General features: G+C 36.2%; 1 protein-coding gene across 1 annotated transcript in view; it reads left to right on the top strand.

The window, feature by feature from the left end:
• Atm (ATM serine/threonine kinase) overlaps nt 1–19,766 on the top strand; it is a 94,776-nt gene that overhangs the window by 49,206 nt on the left and 25,804 nt on the right. Inside the window, exons 29-40 of the mRNA XM_090319574.1 lie at nt 394–593; nt 2,056–2,230; nt 2,675–2,839; nt 4,645–4,777; nt 6,515–6,610; nt 7,213–7,375; nt 8,514–8,655; nt 10,974–11,150; nt 12,563–12,740; nt 14,177–14,264; nt 17,072–17,227; nt 18,823–18,910. Of these exons, the coding sequence (XP_090175700.1) occupies nt 394–593; nt 2,056–2,230; nt 2,675–2,839; nt 4,645–4,777; nt 6,515–6,610; nt 7,213–7,375; nt 8,514–8,655; nt 10,974–11,150; nt 12,563–12,740; nt 14,177–14,264; nt 17,072–17,227; nt 18,823–18,910 (1,761 nt within the window). The remainder of the gene's footprint in view (nt 1–393; nt 594–2,055; nt 2,231–2,674; nt 2,840–4,644; nt 4,778–6,514; nt 6,611–7,212; nt 7,376–8,513; nt 8,656–10,973; nt 11,151–12,562; nt 12,741–14,176; nt 14,265–17,071; nt 17,228–18,822; nt 18,911–19,766) is intronic.

Raw genomic sequence — 19,766 nt, 5'->3', positions numbered from 1 at the left:
ACATGTTAAGCAAAAGGCTAAAATTTTGGTTGTTTTGATTGATTTAGCCTCTCATTTGCTAGGCAAAGTACTCTACCATTTGAGCCAGACCCTCAGCCCAGGTCTAGAATTTTATGACACAAAAGGCATATCAACTCAGGGAGTCTCACAGAGTTTCCTAGGTTGATTTTGAATTGTGACCCTTAGATCTCAGCTTCCTGGGTAGCCTAGGATTACAAATGTGAACCACCAGCACCCAGTCTGAGTAACTAATATGTAATACACTGTTTTGCATTTATCTGATATCCAAACCAAATCTAAATTCTTATTTAGTTATTTTAAATATAAAGTATAATTTTATAGCAACTATATTTGATTAGACACATTTTTACTCAATGTATGTTTGTTTTCTAGGATTCCTATCAGAAAATTCTTCTAGCCATGTGTAAACAAGAAGCTGAGACAAATGATGTTTATAAAAAGCACAGAATTCTTAAAATGTATCATCTATTTGTTAGTTTATTACTGAAAGACATAAAAAGTGGTTTGGGAGGAGCATGGGCCTTTGTTCTTCGAGATGTTATTTATACTTTGATCCACTCTATCAATAAAAGGTAAACAATACATTTGATCAGAATAAAAACATTAAAGTATTTAAATATTAATAAAATTTATATGCTTCTACAAAGTAGAGTATTGCTGTCAAAATAATGCTTTTATGATTTTTTAAATTTTTTATACTTATACATAAAAGTTGTATATATTTTGGGGTTTTGTTTTTATTTTTGGTTTTGGGTTAAACTTGAATCCTGTGTGCTGTTCCCTGAATTCTTTTGCTCAAGGTTGGTGCTCTACTACTTGAGTCACAGCTCCACTTTTGGCTTTTTGTGATTAATTGGAGTTAAGCATCACATAACCTCAGGTAGCTTTGAGCTATGATCTTCAGATCTCAGCCTTCTGAGTCTAGGATTATAAATGTAAACCACTGGGACCCAGCACTTGTGATATTTTGATACATGTATGTATTACATAATATTGAGGCTGAGCTATGCATGTTAATCTCATTTCTGTGCAAAAAGAACATTGAAATATACAATGTATGATTGTTACCTGTATTCCCTGCTGTGCAGTAGAACACCAGAATTACTGTTTCCTAGTCAGCTGGACCTTTGCTCTTTTCTTTTATTCACTGGGTAGCCCAAACTGGACTGAAGTGAGCTTGCTTGCTTGCTTTTTTTTTTTTTTTTTTTGCCAGTCCTGGGCTTGAGCTCAGGGCCTGAGCACTGTCCTTGGACTTTCTCAAGGCTAGAGCTGTACCACTTGAGCCTCAGCACCACTTCTGGCTTTTTTCTATGTATGTGGTGCTGAGGAATTGAATCCGGGTCTTCGTGCATGCTAGGCACTCTACCACTAGGCCAAACTCCCGGTCCTTCCTTGCTTTCTTTCCCTTCCTTCCTTCCTTCCTTCCTTCCTTCCTTCCTTCCTTCCTTCCTTCCTTCCTTCCTTCCTTCCTTCCTTCCTTCCTTCCTTTCTGTTTGCTTTTTTGATTGGTTGCAGGACTTGAACTCAGGGTATGGATGCTGTTCCCTGAGCCCTTTTGCTCAAGGCTAATACTCTACCCCTTTGAGCCACAGCGCCACCTCTGGTTTTTTGGGTGGTTAATTGGAGATAATGAGTCTCATGAGGACTTTTCAGCCCCAAGTTGGCTTTGAACCATGATCCTTAAATCTAAGACTGCCGAGTAGCTAGAATTACAGACATAGGCCACTAGCATCCAGCTTTGACCTGGTTATTTCTGTGTAACCCATGCTGGGCTCAGATTTGGAATCCCCCTGCCTCTGACTGTCTTCAAAGGGCTTAGATTACAAGTGATTTAGTAATTAACCCTTCACCAAGCTTTCTTCATTTCCCTACCTTCTGATGACCACTATTATTCTTTTAATTTCCAGAAGGCACTAGATATGAAAATGAGTTTATGTCAATCTGTATCAAGATAAACATGTAAATAAAAATGGCTTTTGAATGATTTTTATTTCAAAGTAGTTTCTTAGAGCCTGTTCTTTTTCTTCCTGTCAGGCCTTCTCATTTCATAGATGTGACATCACGTAGCTTCTCCCTTTGCTGTGATTTACTTAGTCGGGTTTGCCAGACTGCAGTGACTCACTGTAAGGATGCTTTAGAAAACCATCTTCATCTAATCGTTGGAACACTTATACCCCTTGTGGATGATCAAATACAAGTTCAGGAACAAGTAATTTCTAATTTGTCTTCAAAATGTTATTCACAGTATATTACTAAAAGTATTATTAGGAGCTAAATGTTTTCTGCTTGTTTGATATGATCAGTAAATTTATTGAGAATTGTTGGAAGGATTATTTTTAATGAATATTTTTCATCAGTTAAGAACACTTTATCATTCTATTCTAATACATAATCCAATAGTTTCACCTATTACTTACTCTGCAGTATAATAGCCAAAATTAGGGAATGACAGTTTATACCATTATGATGTTATATGAAATAAATGCTTCACAAATGTCAGTGCCTGATAACACAGAAACTAAATTAGATAATTAGAACATATTCCCTGAACTATGTTGGTGAAGTTTTCATTAGTTATTACAGTAGGGTTTGATTTTCTTATTTTGAAATATTAAAGCCTTCCCCTATTTTAATTTTCTTTTTATTCATTTAGGTTTTGGACTTGCTGAAATACTTAGTAATAGATAACAAGGATAATGAAAACCTCTATGTGACGATTAAGCTTTTAGATCCTTTTCCAAATCGGGTTGTTTTTAAGGATTTACGTATTACTCAGCAGAAAATCAAATACAGTAGAGGACCCTTTTCACTCTTGGAGGTAATAAAAATTATTATTTTGATACTCTTCTGTATCAGAAGATATAGATAATAACGCTTTAAAAATAAAACTAATAGGCCAGGTGCAGTGGCTCATGCCTAAAATCCTACCTGCTCAGGAGGCTGAGATCCAAAGATTGCAGTTCAAAGCCAGCCCAGGCACTAAAGATCGTGAGACTCATATTTCCAATTAATTACTAGAAAAGGAGAAGTAGGGCTATAGCTCTAGGGGCAGGACAATAGCCTTGAGCCGAAGAGTTCAGGAACAACACCCAGGCCCAGAGTTCAAGCCTATGACCCACCAAAACAACAGCAGCAACAACAACAACAAAAACCCAAACAAAAACAAAAACCCAACTCTAATAATCTAGTGGTAAAATTTGTGTTTGTTGTTGTTGGGGTTTTTTTCCCTATCCTGACTTGAACTCAGGGCCTGAACACTGTTCTTGAACTTTCTCAAGGCTAGAGCCCTACCACTTGAGCCACATCACCACTCTTGGCTTTTTTCTATGCATGTGGTTCTGAGGAATTGAACCTGGGTCTTCATGCATGCTAGGCAAGCACTATTGCTAGGCCAAACTGCTAGCCCAAAAATTTGGTATTTTGTTATAGTTAAAAACAGCCCTGTTATCATATGAGATTTACCATCTAGAAAATAATGAATTTTAACCATATCATAATGTTGCTTTTAAAGGATAGATCTCAAGGCTTTCTAGTAAACATATGAGGCTGTGGCATTTTTGTTGTTTGTTTTTGTTTGGTTTTCTTTTGTTTGTTGTTCTGGTCCTGCAGTTTGAACTCAGGACCTGGCCATTGTCTCTGAGCTCTTTTGCTCAAGGCTATTCTACCACTTGAGCCACAGTTCATTTCTAGTTTTTTTAGTGTTTAATTGGAGAAGTGTTATGGACTTTCTTGCCCTGTCTGGCTTCAGAGTGCATTCCCCAGATCTCAGACTCCTGAGTAGCTAAGATAATCGGCTTGAGTCACCAGCACCTGGCTAAGATATGAATTTTAATAGTCAAGGAACGTGATACAAAATATTCTTTATCTTAACACATGTAGAAACTTATGGCCCACTGATTACCATTTGGTCCTTTAAGGGTTAGTTTAAAGTTTCTATTAGAGATGATATTTAACACTTAAAGAATATGTCGTTTTAGGCCGGGAGTTTGGCCTACTGGTTAAAGTGCTTGCCTAGCATGCATGAAGACCTGGGTTCGATTCCTCGGTACCACATACATAGAAAAAAAAAAGCCAGAAGTGGTGCTGAGGCTCAAGTGGTAGAGCTCTAGCCTTGAGAAAGTCCAAGGACAGTGCTCAGGCCCTGAGCTCAAGCCCAGGACTGGAAAAAAAAAAAAAAAAAGAATATGTCATTTTAATTCTTTAATCTATATCAGCTCCAAAATTATGTTTGCATGTACTTATTCATAAATCTGATTTTAATTTTTAAATCATATTCTATTTGTCTTTCTTTAAATGTGAAAATGTACTTAATATGCATTGTACAAATGTATATTAATATGTATTATATACATTGAAATATAAAATACCAGTTAAACAAAAAAAATAAAACTTAAGCTTTTTCCTTCTAATTAAGTATACCATTAAAAATTTTGAAATCCAACTTCATTATCATGAAGGGAATCTTAGAATTGTAGGGCTTGAAGGAGAAACAGGAATTTATTTTTCTTTTGATTTATGAGTCATTATTAGTGAAAGGCACTCGCAAGATTTTTAATGTATTATTTAGACCATCTAAATGCATTTTAAAAGTAAGTTACATTATAAAATAATACTCTCTTCTAGGAAATTAACCATTTTCTCTCAGTAAGTGTTTATAATGCACTTCCATTGACAAGGCTTGAAGGATTGAAAGAACTTCGGAGACAGCTGGAACAGCATAAAGATCAGATGATGGATCTTATGAGAGCATCTCAGGGTACAAATCTTGGTGTTATTTATGTTTAAATTTCTTTTTAATCTTATTTTATTCATTGGCTGGAGATTAAACCCAGATCCTCATAAATGCATTGTACCACTGAGCCACAGTGCTAGCCCTCTACCTTTTTCATTTTCAATGAACCTTTTCATAACTTTTCCCTTTTATTTGATTGCCAAAGCCTTAGAGTTGAGCTTTATCATTTCTCATCTAATTACAATAGTGGTTATAACTAGTCTTTGTACCTTAAAATAGTCCCATTTTTTGCCAATACTCGACCAGAATAAATTTTCTAAACTCATATGACTGGTACTCTATATAATTTTTTCAGTTTTTCACTGCCCAAAACAACAACAACAAAATAATACTTTTTTTTTTTTTTTTGGTTGTGGTTCTTGAACTCTGGGTCTGGGTCCTATCCCTGAGCTCTTCAGCTCAAGGCTAGTGCTCTACCACTTTGAGGCACAGCGCCACTTCCGGTTTTCTCATGGTTAATTGGAGATGAGTCTCACGGATTTTCATGGACTGCTGGCTTTAAAACGCCATCCTCAGATCTCAGCTTCCTCAGTAACTGGGATTACAGGCATGAGCCACCAGCGCCCAGCAAAAATTAATTCTTTAGAATAGATATACAAGATAATATATGTCTATATTTTTGCTAGTCATTATTTCTGGCTTTTTTCTCCGTATGTGTTACCAAGGAATTGAACTCAGGGCTTTGTGCATGTTAGGCAAGCACTCTATCACTAAGCCACACTCCCAGCCCAGGGAGTGTGGCTTATATATGCATATATATATATATAATCTGTCCCTGAGCTCTTCAGCTCAAGGCTACCACCCTACCCCTGAGCAGCCTAGGCAGTATCCTGAGCTCTTCAGTGGAAAGGCTAATGCCCTACCCTTGAGCCAAGCCCCACTTCCTGCCTGTTTTCTAGGGGTGAATTGGAGATAAGAGTCTTGGTCCTTTAGTGCCCAGGCAGGCTTTAAACCTTGATCCTCAGATCTCAACCTCCTGAGTAGCTAGGATTACAAGGTGGGAGCCACCACACCCAGTCCAAGATAATATATTTTTGACTTTTACTTCAATCTACCTGATTTAAAGAAACATATTTTCATCTTAAGCCTTTTATTAATAGGTATGCATTGTGCTTATGTATATATGTGTATGTTTTTCCATGTTTCTAGCTTTTTGTCTTCAAGAAACATCTACATTTATATTAATGTGATTTGTAGCTCTTCTGTATTTCATTTTGTGTGCTCTGCTATATATAATAGAGCCATTAGCTATTTGTTACTAAATTCTAATTCTAAAATTAAGACATTTAAAATCTATTATTTCATTATATTAGCACCTGTTAAGTTCTCACTAGTACTTGTGGATAGTGGCTGTGTTTGGACACTGTGTTGGTTGGACAGTGCTAGTCTAGAATCGAAATGTAAGATATTAAATGAAATAGATTCTTAAATTCTTTTATTTCTAATTGTTCATGATTTTCACAAAGGTTTTGACCTCTGTATACAATTTGCTCAAGACATTTTTCTGTCTGCTAAGTAGTATGGATCACTTCTGCAGGATTCTGTTTCATGAGAATATTCAAACTTATATATTTGTTGAGCTGCTGATAACTTAAAACTCTTCTAAACTTTCTAAAAATTTCCTAGTCAGATAACAATTTAGATGCAGCTTATGAAAGTGAGTGTTGATAATTTAAACCAACTTTTCTAAATTTTTTCTAGATACCCCTCATGATGGCATTGTGGTGAAGCTAGTTGTCAGTTTGTTGCAGTTAGCCCAGATGGCGGTAAACCAGACTGGTGAAAGAGAAGTTCTAGGTAAATTGTAGTTAAAGGAATGTAGAGCTTTTCTGTTTGAGTGGTGATCTTTTTTTTTTTTTTTCCTGATTTTGAGCTAACCTGGCTTCAAACTCAGGATCCTTCTGCCTCAACTTCCCAAGTGCTGAGATTATAGGTGTACCCCATTATGCCCAGTTAAGGTATATTCTCTAGAATGTTCTCTAAAGATGTAAAAGTTTATCATCAGCGGTATTGGGGAATATGAGATTTCAGCTAAGTTATATTCTGTTTAATTCAAGTATCCCTAAGCAGCCTCCCACGACTGACAAAAGAAAAAAGAAAAAAAAAGACCTATAGTAAAACTCCAAAAATTGTGACAATCTTAAGATTAATATCCTTAACCATATTGAACTTTAAATTCTTAGTTATCTATATTCTGTTATCTCCTATTATCTGTGGGAGAAAGTATCTGTTCCCACATATAAAGGAAATCATGCAGTGTTTTGTGGCTTTTTTGATCTCACAGTACACTCAAATCTTGAAGCATGACAAAACGACAAATTTTTAAATTAGCGAATATGTTATATATTACACTCGTGTGTTGTTTATGACTCTAGTAAAATAGAATTTCTGTTATATAGAGGCTGTTGGAAGCTGTTTGGGAGAAGTAGGCCCTATAGATTTCTCTACCATAGCTATACAACATAGTAAAGATATATCTTATGCCAAGACCCTTGAAGATAAAGAGCTTGAATGGACCTTATTGATATTGACCTACCTGAATAATACACTGGTAGAGGATTGGTAAGTATTTATGCTTAACGTTTATTTGATCACACTTACTTAATCTGACATCAAGAAGAACAGTACATAATGTCAATTAACATCTCCAAAGCTGTTTTGTCTTCTAAATTTTCATACTTGTGTGTGTGTGTGTGCATGTGCACGCACCAATCATAGGCCTTGAACTTAGTGCTGAGGCATTGTCCTTCAGCTTTTTTGCTCAAAGCTCATATTCTACCACTTAGAGCCATACATCTATTTCTGACTTTTGATACTTCATTTGAAGAATAAACCCAGGCTTAGGATTTGTATTATAAGCCAATAAATCGAAAAGGAATTAAGTCTTTATTTGATGATTCATCAGTATTACCAAACTTCATGACATTTCTCTGTCAGTTAGCATAGTATCAGTATTCTTATTTTACAGCCCTCTTAAATTTGTATAAAAAGGGACCTTTGACTTTTTTACTAGAGATTTTGGATGCCTTAATTAATGACTCTCAACTAGATTTCAATCAAAATGAGTAGTTTTCTAAATAGTTTTATCATTTGGGATAGGATGCCTTTCTGCCTCACGCCAAGTTATTTGTATCTCCAGAAAAAATACCAAAATACTGTTTGCTCATGTGTATACTTATTAGGCTGTGTTAATTCCTACTATTTTTTTTTCTTTCTTTTTTTCTTTTTTTTAAATGGGTTGTAGGTCTAGAACTCTGGGTCTGGGTGCTGTCCCTGAGCTCTTCAGCTCAAGGCTAGCACTCTACCACTGACCCACAGTGCCATTTCTTGTTTTCTGGTGGTTAATTGGCGATAAGAATCTCATAGACTTTAATGCCTGGGCTGGCTTTGAACTGGGATCCTCAGATCTCATCCTCCTGAGTAGCTAAGATTACAGCTACCTACCTCCTATTTTTTTTTAAATGAATCGGTTTATGTCTATCATTGTAAAAACATCATTGTGTAGAATGGAGAGGATTGTCATTGAAGTGATGAGTAATTTAGGTTTACTGATGGGATATTTTGATGTTTTTTACTTTAATGTTGAGCTTTATAGATGTAAAACTTGCTAATGGTATAAATTTAAATTTTTCAGTTTTAAGTGTTATATGGATGTTTGTAAACATTCAAGATAAAATGAATTATATCATGTGTTTTTCAGTGTCAAAGTACGATCAGCTGCTATTACTTGTTTGAAAAGCATTTTAGCCACAGAGACTGGACATAGATTCTGGGACAATTATAAGAAGACAGCTGATCCTATGCTAACCTATCTGCAGCCATTTAGAACATCAAGGAAAAAGGTCTAGTCCATATTAATGTTTATTGAAGTCCCACTATACCTGAAATTGTTGTATACCGAATTGCTTAAAATAATAGTGCAATCATATTTAACCTTTCCTAGAAATGATTTAAACTATTAAATTCCAAGGATTTGTTGTTATGACAGGGTAGGAAAAACAGATTGCTGTGACCTACAGAAGTGACGGTTGATTTGGGGTAATGGAGTAGGGAGAAATGGAAATTTCAAGGCAGGTGTTCTACCACTTGAGCCGCCTCTCTGACCCCCTTTTGCCTTGACTATTTAAAGGCAAGGATCTTTGTTTTACTCCAAGGCTAACTTGGGCTTTGACCCAGCTACTGATTTATATCAAGTCTCTCAAAAGTTTTGTAAGACTGAGATGGCCTTGAAACTTAAACCTTCATTCTCCTGATCTCAGCTTTTCTGTAGCTACCATTACAGGCTTGACCCAGTCCATATGGCTTAGGTTAGGGAATTTTTTTTTTTTGCCAGTCTTGAAGCTTGAAGCTTGAACTTTTGCTCAAGGCCAGTGCTTTGCCATTTGAGCCATAGCACCACTTCTGTCTTTTTTTCTGTGTATGTGGTAATAAGGGCTTGAACCCAGGGCTTTGTGCATGTTACACCCCTGGCCCAGAGGGGGAGGGAAAATTTATTGGATTTTATTGTCAGGATAATGTATAGAGGGATTACAATTACATTCATCAGGTAATGGGTGCATTACTTCTCAAACCTTCATACTCCTCATGTTTTTGTCCCCCTTTCCCTCCCCTGTCCCCTTCTAATCATCTTGTTTTCCCTCTTCCCTTCCATATTTCAAATAAACCCAGGGAAAATGTTTATGGTTTACCATTTTGCTTTAGGAAAAGTAAACCTTCTAATCTTTTGATTTTCTTGATTATAGATATGACTTGAAGATATTGTGACTTGCGAGCTAGCCATTGTTTCTTTCTTTTTTTCTTCCTTTTTTTTTTTTTTGGTGGGTCATGGGGCCTGAACTTGGCCCTTGTGCTGTCCCTGAGCTCTTCAGCTCAAGACCACCACCCTATCCTTGAGCCAAGCCCCACTTCCTGTTTTCTGGAAGTTAATTGGAGATAAGAGTCTCAGGTCCTTTTGTGCCCGAGCTAGCTTTGAACCTTGATCCTCAGATCTCAGCCTCCTGAGTACCTAGGATTACAAGTATGAGCCACCTCACCCGGCTCTGTGTTCCCCTCTTAAGAGTATCCTTCTTAGCTGGGTGCCAGTGGAGCATGCCCTTAATCCTAGCTTTCTTTTTGTCTAAGCAGTCCTCTTTTTCATAAATGACTGAAAAATGTATTCCCACTAGTTTAATTTTAGTAAATGCTACTTCATCATTGAAGTATTTTAATGTATCATGAATACAATTTTGATCTTAGTAAAGCTAATAGTAGTATAAACTATTAATACAGCTTATTAAGCACTATATATATATATATATATTTTTTTTTTTAAAGTTAAACAGAGTTTTATTCCGCACCTAGCATCAAGAATCATACTGACTGGCCAAGGCTGTCTCTATAAGCACTATATTTTTAACATTTAAAAGGATTGCATTTTGGGCTGGGAATGTGGCTTAGTGGTAGAGTGCTTGCCTTTAATGTTAGAGTGCTTGCCTAGCATTCATGAAACCCTGGGTTTGATTTCTCAGTTCCATGTACACAGAAATAAAAAACAAGAAGTAGCACTGTGGTTCAAGTGGTAGAATGCTACCCTCGAGCAACAGAAGCTCAGGTTCAGTTCCTAGGCCCTGAGTTCAAGCCCTATGATTGGTACACATAAAAAAAAAAAAAAAAGAATTGCATTTTATTTTGAAATCAGTATCCTTTGGTAGGCTAGAATCATTTTGTTTTATTTTTTATATGAGTCAGAGTTTGTGATATGTAATACCACTTTAACACATTAACATAGAGTGACAGAACTTGTTTTCTGTTGCCTCACCAGTAAAGCTTTTTGTTATGCTTTCCCTACCAGTAAGAATGTTTTGTCAAGAACTATCTCTAGCATCTGAAAATAAACTGCTCCAAACCAAAAACAACTTCCCTCCAAACAAAGGATAAGTATGATTGCTGTTTGTTTTCTTTTTACAGTACTAAAGATTGAACTTAGGGCCTTGTTTTTCTAGGTAGGTGCTCTACCATTTGAGCTATATACCCTTACCCAAATTCGTTTTAATTTTAAAGTTAACTGTTATGTCTGGCTTTTGTTTTAAATGTATTTATTGTTATTTGTGCCTGGATAATTCTGTTAAACAGAAAAGGTAAATAGACTTCTGATTCTCCTGTTTACATTTTCTGATTGTAGTTTTTAGAAGTACCCAGACTTGACAGAGAATTCCCATTAGAGTGCCTGGATGATACAAATCTGTGGATTCCTCAAAGTGAAAATCATGACATTTGGATAAAGACGCTGACTAGTGCTTTTTTGGATAGTGGAAGCATAAAAAGTGAAATTCTTCAGTTATTGAAGCCAATGTGTGAAGTAAGACTAATATATTAGTTCAACTTAATTTTTTTTTGTTTGCCTCTCATGGTTTCTGTGTGTCTATGATAACGTGTGCATCTAAGAGGATTGTTGAGTGATGACACATCTCTTTGTACAGTGTCACCTATGCTTAGCTACTGAAGTTTGTTATAGTGACTTCTTTGTTTAGCCATACTTTGCACAGTAGGTTACAGGTTGGAATGACAGCATACTGGGTGCATTCTAAAAGGTATGTTGAGTAATTTGTTAGTAAGAATGAAGTAGAAAGTACTAGTGATTGTGAATTATATGAGCATATCAAAATTAGCTTTTCATTTGTTCTATCTGATAACAGCATTGTTATTTACTTTCTTTGATCTGCCTTGGGTCTAAGGAAGAAAATACACAAGTCATTTATCATGTTTTATGTGTGTGGAGTATTATTGTTCAACCGTAATACCTAGAAATAGGGTTTTTAAAAACTATCTGCTTGGTGTTGATGGCTCATGCCTGTAGTCACAGCTACTCAGGAGACAATGATTGGGTACACTATGATTTGAAGCCAGTTAGACAAAAAAGTTTTCAGGCCCAGAGTTCAAGCCCCATGACTTAAAAAAATAAAAAAAAAAAAAAGGAAGAAGAAAAAAAGTGAACACACACACACACACACATACAACTGTAAACATACTTAATTTACTGTTGTCTTTTCTGAAGGCAAAAAATAAAATTCAAATTTCCTCTTTAGGTGCTTTTTTCTTTACACTAAATCAGAAAACTGCTTCTGTTAGTATTACTAACACTTTTCAGCTCCAAAAGTGTCATAATTTCATTTATAAGCACTATCTTACTTCAGTTTGCTAGACTGGAAATGAATAATTGTGATGTAACTAATAGACACTTAATGCAACATGTTAGCTTAGAATGTTTTTTAAAACAGCACATTAGTCTTTCTTGTGTGTTTGGGATGATGAGGAATTATGGGAGTTTGAACTCAGGGTCTCATGCTTGCTGAACAGGTTCTCTACTGCTGAGACATGCTTTGAGATAGGATCTCTTTGCCCAGGAATGTACCTAGGTTGTTGGAATATCAAATGTAAGCCACCTCATCCAGCTTCACCATTGAAATTGAATCTTATAAGCTTTTCTGCTAGGACTGGCCTGGAACTGTATTCCTCTCATATAGCTTAAGAGGAATGTGGCACTTTGCCCATCTATGAATTAAGAAGTAGTCTAAGGAAGTTTTCTGTCTGAAATGGCCTGGAACCACTATCTTCCCAACCTCAACTTCCAAAGTAGCTAGGATAATAGGTGTGAGCTACCAGTACCTGACAATTTGTCATTTTTGATATGTCAACAATAGACATAAAAATTTTAAGTAAAATGTTTTACTTTTATTCAAACTCTTGGATGGCTGTGTTTGTATATTGTAGGTGAAGACTGACTTTTGTCAGACTGTGCTTCCATACTTAATTCATGATATCTTACTCCAAGATACAAATGAATCATGGAGAAACCTGCTTTCTACACACATTCAGGGATTTTTTACAAGCTCTTTTAAACACTCCTCACAAACAAGCCGATCAGCAACCCCTGCGAATTTTGATTCAGGTATTCTGTTAAATTGTTAATGTTTATACTATTTTGAGATGGATTTAGGTTTGAGTATCATCAAAGACACTTGGTCTTCAATAACTGTCATTTTCTGTTTCTTCAACCAGTAAGTGGAGATAAAGATTTTTCTAAGTTTTCAGTGACATAACATTTGTGAAGCATCTAGGATAAATCTTAATGTAACCTTCAGTCAACTTTGGGTATTCATGCTATAACTAATTTAATATTTAACACATTACACACTTTGCTCGACACTAGCAATATAGATGAGAACCATATACTCCTCCCTTTCAAGCAATGTAAAAAACATACAAACAAACTCAATGAAATATTTGGCTACTATGATGGAATTTTCAGAGATTTAAACCTCTGTTCAGCTGACTTTTCTTTCTTTCTTTCTTTTTTCTTTTTTGCCATTCCTGGGGCTTGTACTCAAGAGCTGGGCACTGTGCTTGAGCCTAACGCTCTAATACTTGAGCCACAGCACCACTTTTTTGTTTACATGGTACTGAGGAATCGAATCCAGGCCTTCATGCTTGCTAGGCAAACACTGAACTACACTCCTGGCCCTGGCCAACTAATTTTTAAAAGCAACTGTATTACAAAAGCTTGCATATTAAAAGTTGTACAAGGGGCCGGGAGTTTGACCTTGTGGTAGAACGCTTGCCTAGCATGCACAAAGACCCGGGTTCAATTCCTCGGTACTACATACATAGGGAAAAAAAAGCTGGAAGTGGTGCTGTGGCTTGAGTGGTAGAGCTCTAACCTTGAGAAAAGTCCAAAGACAGTGCCCAGGCCCTGAGTTCAAGCCCCACAACTGGGAGGGAAAAAAAAAAGTTGTACAAATTGCCAGGCACCAATGGCTCACGCCTGTAATCCTAGCTACTCAGGAGGCTGATTTCTGATGATTGCAGGTCAAAGCTAGCCTGAGCACTAAAGTCCATGAGACTCTTCTCTCCAATTAGCCACCAGAAAACCAGAAGTGGCACTGTGGCTCAAGGGGTAGGACTGTAGCCTTGAGCTGAAGAGCTCAGGGACAGCACCCAGGCCCAGAGTTCAAGCCCCATGACCAAACAAAAAAAAATAGTTATATAAACTGTATAAATTGAAGTTATCTATAATCCTATAATGTATGATAACTCAGCTAACATTTGAAATAATTCCTAGTGTTGTTGTTGTTTTTAAGAAAAAATTGGAATGTACTTTAGTCTTCCTACTTTTCTTGTCATTTATATTAAACATACTTGTTTCTTTTAAAAGAAAGAAAATAGCATTAAATTGCATTTATTTGTATTTATTAAGGACCAGTTTTGGGTTGGGTACTGCCATCAGCATCTTGTAAGTGTGAAATGACAGACAAATGCATAGGCAGAAGGGAGACAGTGCCTCAGCAAGTCTGACAGGGACTGAGAGGAGTTATCTTTGTTTGTCAGAGTCAGAGAATATTTCCCGAAGCTGTTTGGATAAAAAATCACAAAGAACAATGCTTGCTGTTGTAGACTACATGAGAAGACAAAAGAGGTAACATAGTAATGTAATAATATTGCTTGTTGACTGCTTTATTTAACTTGATTATTTTGTGTTCATGATGCAGCTACAGAAGACTGTATTTCATGCTTATATTTCCTTATAATAATATTTAGGATGGCACTTTGGTTGACCCATTTTTGGAAATTCTAGTCCCAGCTTTACTGGTAATAGAGTTAACATAGCTAAGTCATTTGCAGGCTGTGTGCACAGTAATCTTCAAAATTGGTAGTAATATTGTGGCATGGTAAAGTTTATTTTCTTAATTTAGGCAGGTTATTTTATAGTGTAGTGTTTTTATTCCTATATTCATGAGCTTTTAACAGTGCAAGAGTTGTTGGTAGGTGGTCCAATGGGTACTGCCAGGCTGTTGACCAGAATAAGAAGAAATAGTACCAGTGGCCCTTATTTGCAGTGCTTTGCCTTACGAATTTTTAGCTTTACGTAAATTAGCATGAAACTAATCCTACTAATCGTAGGATTTAAACTCAGGGCCTATGAACAGTCCCTGAGCATTTATACTCAAAACACTTGAGTCACAGCTCCAATGCCAGCTTTTTGGTAGTTGATTAGTGATTAGAATGTAATGGACTGGCTTCAGACCATGATCCTAAGGTCTCAGCCTCCTGAGTAGCTAGGAGCCACTGAATCCAAATCCAAGTTATGAGCCACTAACACTCAGCTCATACTTCTAATTTTGATGCTCTTCCAGGTAAGTGATAATGTTGAGTATCTCTTGTAGTACTATATAGCTTCAGTAGGCAGTACTTCTGGTCAGCTATATGATCAGGAAGATAGGCTAATACTCGATAGTATGTGTGTTGTCAAGCTATTGTTCTAAATAGGTTATATATGTTAACTTATTTTTTTGTTAGAATCTTCTTGATTTATTTAAATATAATCCTATCCTAAGTCCTAGAGTATCTATAATTTGAAAGCGCATGAATAAATATCACAAGTACCAGCATTCTGAATTTTACTATTCTGAATCTTTAAAAAGATTGAGTCAGACTCCCACCTATATCCTTCTCAGCACAGAAGGTTGAGATAAGAAGGATCATGATTTGAGACCGGCATGTGCATAAAGTTTTCAAAACCCCATTTTAAACATACATGGTGTTAACAGAGGCATTTTAACATGCTTATTCTCCCAGCTATGTAGGAGCATAAATAGGATAGTCGACCTGAGTAAAAAACAAGACCCCATGCAAAAAGTTGTGAAAGCAAAATGGGCTTAATTTGTGCCTCAAATGTTAGAGCACCTTCGTAGCTAACACAAAGCCCTTAATTTATACCCAAGTACTGCATAAAATTTATACATTATATAAATCATTTATCTCTGTCATTTATATTTAAATTTTTAGATAGGCAGGGGTGGCTTCTGGTAAGTAAAATAGGCAAAGTCTACAATACATCTGACATTTATTAATATAAGCTTCCTTTCTCTGTTTTTGTTTTTGTTTTCATTGGTGTGAGGCTTGAACTCTGGGCCTGGGCACTGTCCCTGAACTCTTCAGCTCAAGACTACCACTCTATCACTTGAGCCACAGTGCCACTTCAGGTTTTCTGAAGATAAGAGTTTTATGGACTTTAGTGCTCGTGCTGGCTTTGAACCATGATCCTCAGATCTCAGCTTCCTGAGTAGCTAAGATTACAGCTAGTGCCTAGCTATAAGCTTCCTTTCTATGAGAAAATTATTTCAATTTCTAAATTTAAATTTCCTTAAATAATAGCTACAATTAAGAGGTTATTATACAGAGGTACTTTTTGTTTTTTAATCAACCACTCTGTGAGGTATTGTTGTACCTTTTAAAATAAGAAAAATAGGCAACTTAGCAACTAGAGAACTTCAGGTACTACAGTCATACAGTCAGTAATAGATGCTCCAGGTAGTTTTGCCCTAGCTGTGCTATGTGCAAAGCTAGTGTTTGTACCCCTGCTATGTCACATCACTATGTAGTTCCTTCCAATTCTGATCTGATCTGTTATTACACTGGAAAAGTTTTATTAAGTAACTCAACCTAGGTAATGAACTAAAGACAAAGTGACTACAAGAAAGACATGTAACTTGTCTTAAAAGAAACCATTTTGATTGAATTGTCTTTAGAGTATATGTATCTTAGGAGAGAAGGGTCAGAGAGGCAGGGAATCCACAAAGCTATTTTGTGAGACTTATTACCAAGGTGATGATACATTAATTTATTAGTGAAGGGAAGGTATAAAGCCCAAATTGATATGGAGTATCAGTCTGTAGCTTTCATCAGATTCTTTGGGGGGATTGCAATCCAAATGAGAATGAAAAATTAGACATTTAAAATCATGTATTTGGTCTCTCCTAGCAGAGATTTGCAATAGAGCAAAATCTAGATAGCCATATAGTATGACGCTAAATGAAAGGACCTCTAGGATATAGAAACAAAAGCCATATAATGAGTGATTGTTGTCCTTAATGTACTATGTTATCTCTCATCTCTTTTGCTATCCCTTGATTATCTCATATTGTTACAGTATCTTACTTTGTTATCTGATATATTGGTTATATTTGTATTTGGTTATTTGAAATTAGATAGGGAAGGGGGGAAAACAAGATGAAGGGTGGGGGAGGGAAATGGGGACCAAGACATGAGAAAGGGTATCAATGTATGTGAATTAATGTACCTTCTATCTGGCAAATATAATATAACCCTTCTGTTAATTACAATAAAAATATATGAAAAAAATAAAATCAAATCATGTGTTTTTCTACTGACGTTGATGTTAAAAAAAAAAGTGTAGTGGTCTCATGTTGAGTTTTTCCTTAGACCTTCTTCAGGAACAGTTTTTGATGATGCATTCTGGCTGGACTTGAACTATCTGGAGGTTGCCAAGGTGGCCCAATCTTGTGCTGCTCACTTTACAGCATTGCTCTATGCAGAGATCTATGCCGATAAGAAAAGCATGGATGATCAGGAGAAAAGGTAATGGAGTTTAGGGGTGGTTGTTTGTTGTTTCAGTAAAGTTATATAGTAAAGATTTAGTTTTTCTTCCTTCTTCCCATTTCAAAGACATTTTAGTAGATATTTTGCTTCAAAGTAAACTAATATCTATATTGGTACTAGTACAGGGACTTAAACTCTGGGCACTGTCTCTGAGCTTTTTTTTTTTTAATCAGTCGTGGGGCTTGAACTCTGGGCTTGGGTACTGTCTCTGAGCTCTTTAGCTCAAGGTTAGCACTCTACTGCTTGAATCACAATACCATTTCTGGTTTTCTGAATAGCTAGGATTCTAGGCATGAGCCATCTGCACCCGGTTTCTCTGAGCTTTTTTGCTTAAGGCTAACGCTATACCATTTCAGCTACAAGTGTGTGTGTCTTTCTCTCTCTCTTTCCCTTCCTTCCTCCCTCCTTCCTTCCCCTCCTTTCTCCTTTCTACCCCCTCTACCCCCTTCTCTCTCTCTCTCTCTCTCTCTCTCTCTCTCTCTCTCTCTCTCTCTCTCTCTCTCTCTCTCTCTGTCTGTCTCTCTCTCTCTCTCTCTCTCTCTCTCTCTCTCTCTCTCTCTCTCTCTCTCTCTCTCTCTCTCTCTTTCACATGTTTATTTGGAGATGAGTTTCACAGACTTTCCTGCCCAGGCTTGCTTTGAAGTATGATCTTCAGAACTCAGCTGCTTGAGTAGCTAGGATTACACATATGAGCTACCAGTACCCAGCAAAGTTATAATTTCTTTCTTTAAAGAAACAAGTCTGCTTTAAGATAAATAGGAACATTATTATATATTACAAAAATTAGATAACAAGCTCCTAGATAATGGAGACTGTAATTATTTTCTTCCTTTGTAGCTAACATTGCTAACCTAATATAAATGATAAATATTTTCAGATAAATGACTCCTTGATTTTAGTTCTATTAGATATACCTAAATTAGTTCTGTTAGATATTCCTCAATTATTCAAGATCCATTTTACCTTTTGACTATAAAATAGTATCCTATAAAGTAATGTAATTTCTTTTTAATGGCTAAGTTGTCTGTGTTACAAACCTGTATATCTAACTACTGATTTGCTTTCCTGACTGGGTTGGAACACTCCTGTACACTAATGAATGTAGTTCTAGATCATTTTGAAAAATACCAATCACAATGTAAACTTCATTATCCCACCAGGCCTCCTCAAGTCTTTGTGCATTTGAAGTAGTGATTATACAAATTTGTGTAGTTATTAGAAATATAGTTTGTAAGGAAGGGAAGTAGTCATTTGAGGAAAGGAACAATAGTATGGTTATTTCTAGTTTGAGTAAAAACAGTAAAGAAAAATCTGGAATAAGTTTATAGGTAAATATTATAGGCACTATTATTTTATGTGATGTATTATTGTGGACACCAGCTGTCATGATATTTTAACTGATTATTACTTACTGAACAACCACATGCAATGTGTACAAATGCATGATTTAAAGATAAGCCTTAGGGTGGACGTTGTTTCATTTGTAACTTTTTTCTGCCATAGTTAATAATAAATGTATTCATAACCTTCTAGATAGTGCATTTCACAAAAAGAATTGCTCTTATTGTCAATAGAAATCTTACATTTGAAGAAGGAAGTCAAGGTACAACTATTTCCACTTTGAGTGAAAAAAGTAAAGAAGAAACGGGAATAAGTTTGCAGGTAAATATTAGAGGATTTGTTGTTTTATCAATATTTTCTCTTCCACATTAGATTCTTTTGTTATGATTGTATTATCTGATCTTAAATTTGAAGTTATTTATGGAATTGAGTATCGTGTATAAATGTACAGTCTGAAGTTTAGTTCTAAAACAAAATTGAGTTTTAGTCCTGACTATGCCCTTTTATAATTTTGTCTATTTCTCCTCAAGTTTTCTTAACTGAAGGTGGAACCAAGATCCTTAGATCTCAGCCTCCTAAGTAGCTAGGATTATAGGTGTGAGTCAACAGTGCCTGACAAGAACCAAACTTATAACAATTTCATTTCTCTCTAAACAATTTTACATGTTAACAAGATTGGTTTTGTTTCTGTGACTGTCATAGGATAAAAGCTTGGTAGGTTGGTATTTATGCCTTATCTAATTAATTGATGAAATTATAAGCTAGGTGCAGTGGATTAATTACACCTCTCATCCTATTTGAAAGAATCCTGGTTTGAGACCTGTATGCAGAAATTTTTCACCAGTCCACAGTTGTATGTGCCTGTCATCCCAACTACAATGGGAAGCATGAGTACTGTGGCCCATAATGTCATGGACAAAAAGCAAGATCCGATCTCAAAAATAACAACAGAGCCTGGTGGGTGTGGCAGCTCATGCCTATAATCCTAGCTACTCAGGAGGCTGAGATCTGAGGATCATGGTTCAAAGCCAGGCCAGGCACTAAAGTCCTAAAGTCCTGTGAGACTCTTACTTCCAGTTAACTACCAGAAAATGGGAAGTGGAAGTGTCAAGTGGAAGTGTCACTGTGGTTCAAGGGGTAGGGCTGTAGCCTTGAGCTGAAGAGCTTGAGGACAATG

Source organism: Megascapheus bottae, chromosome 27 (genome assembly GCF_031878675.1).
Source record: "Megascapheus bottae isolate mThoBot1 chromosome 27, mThoBot2.hap1, whole genome shotgun sequence".
NCBI classification, from domain to species: Eukaryota; Metazoa; Chordata; class Mammalia; order Rodentia; family Geomyidae; genus Megascapheus; species Megascapheus bottae.
This window is presented reverse-complemented; position numbering and strand designations above follow the sequence as displayed.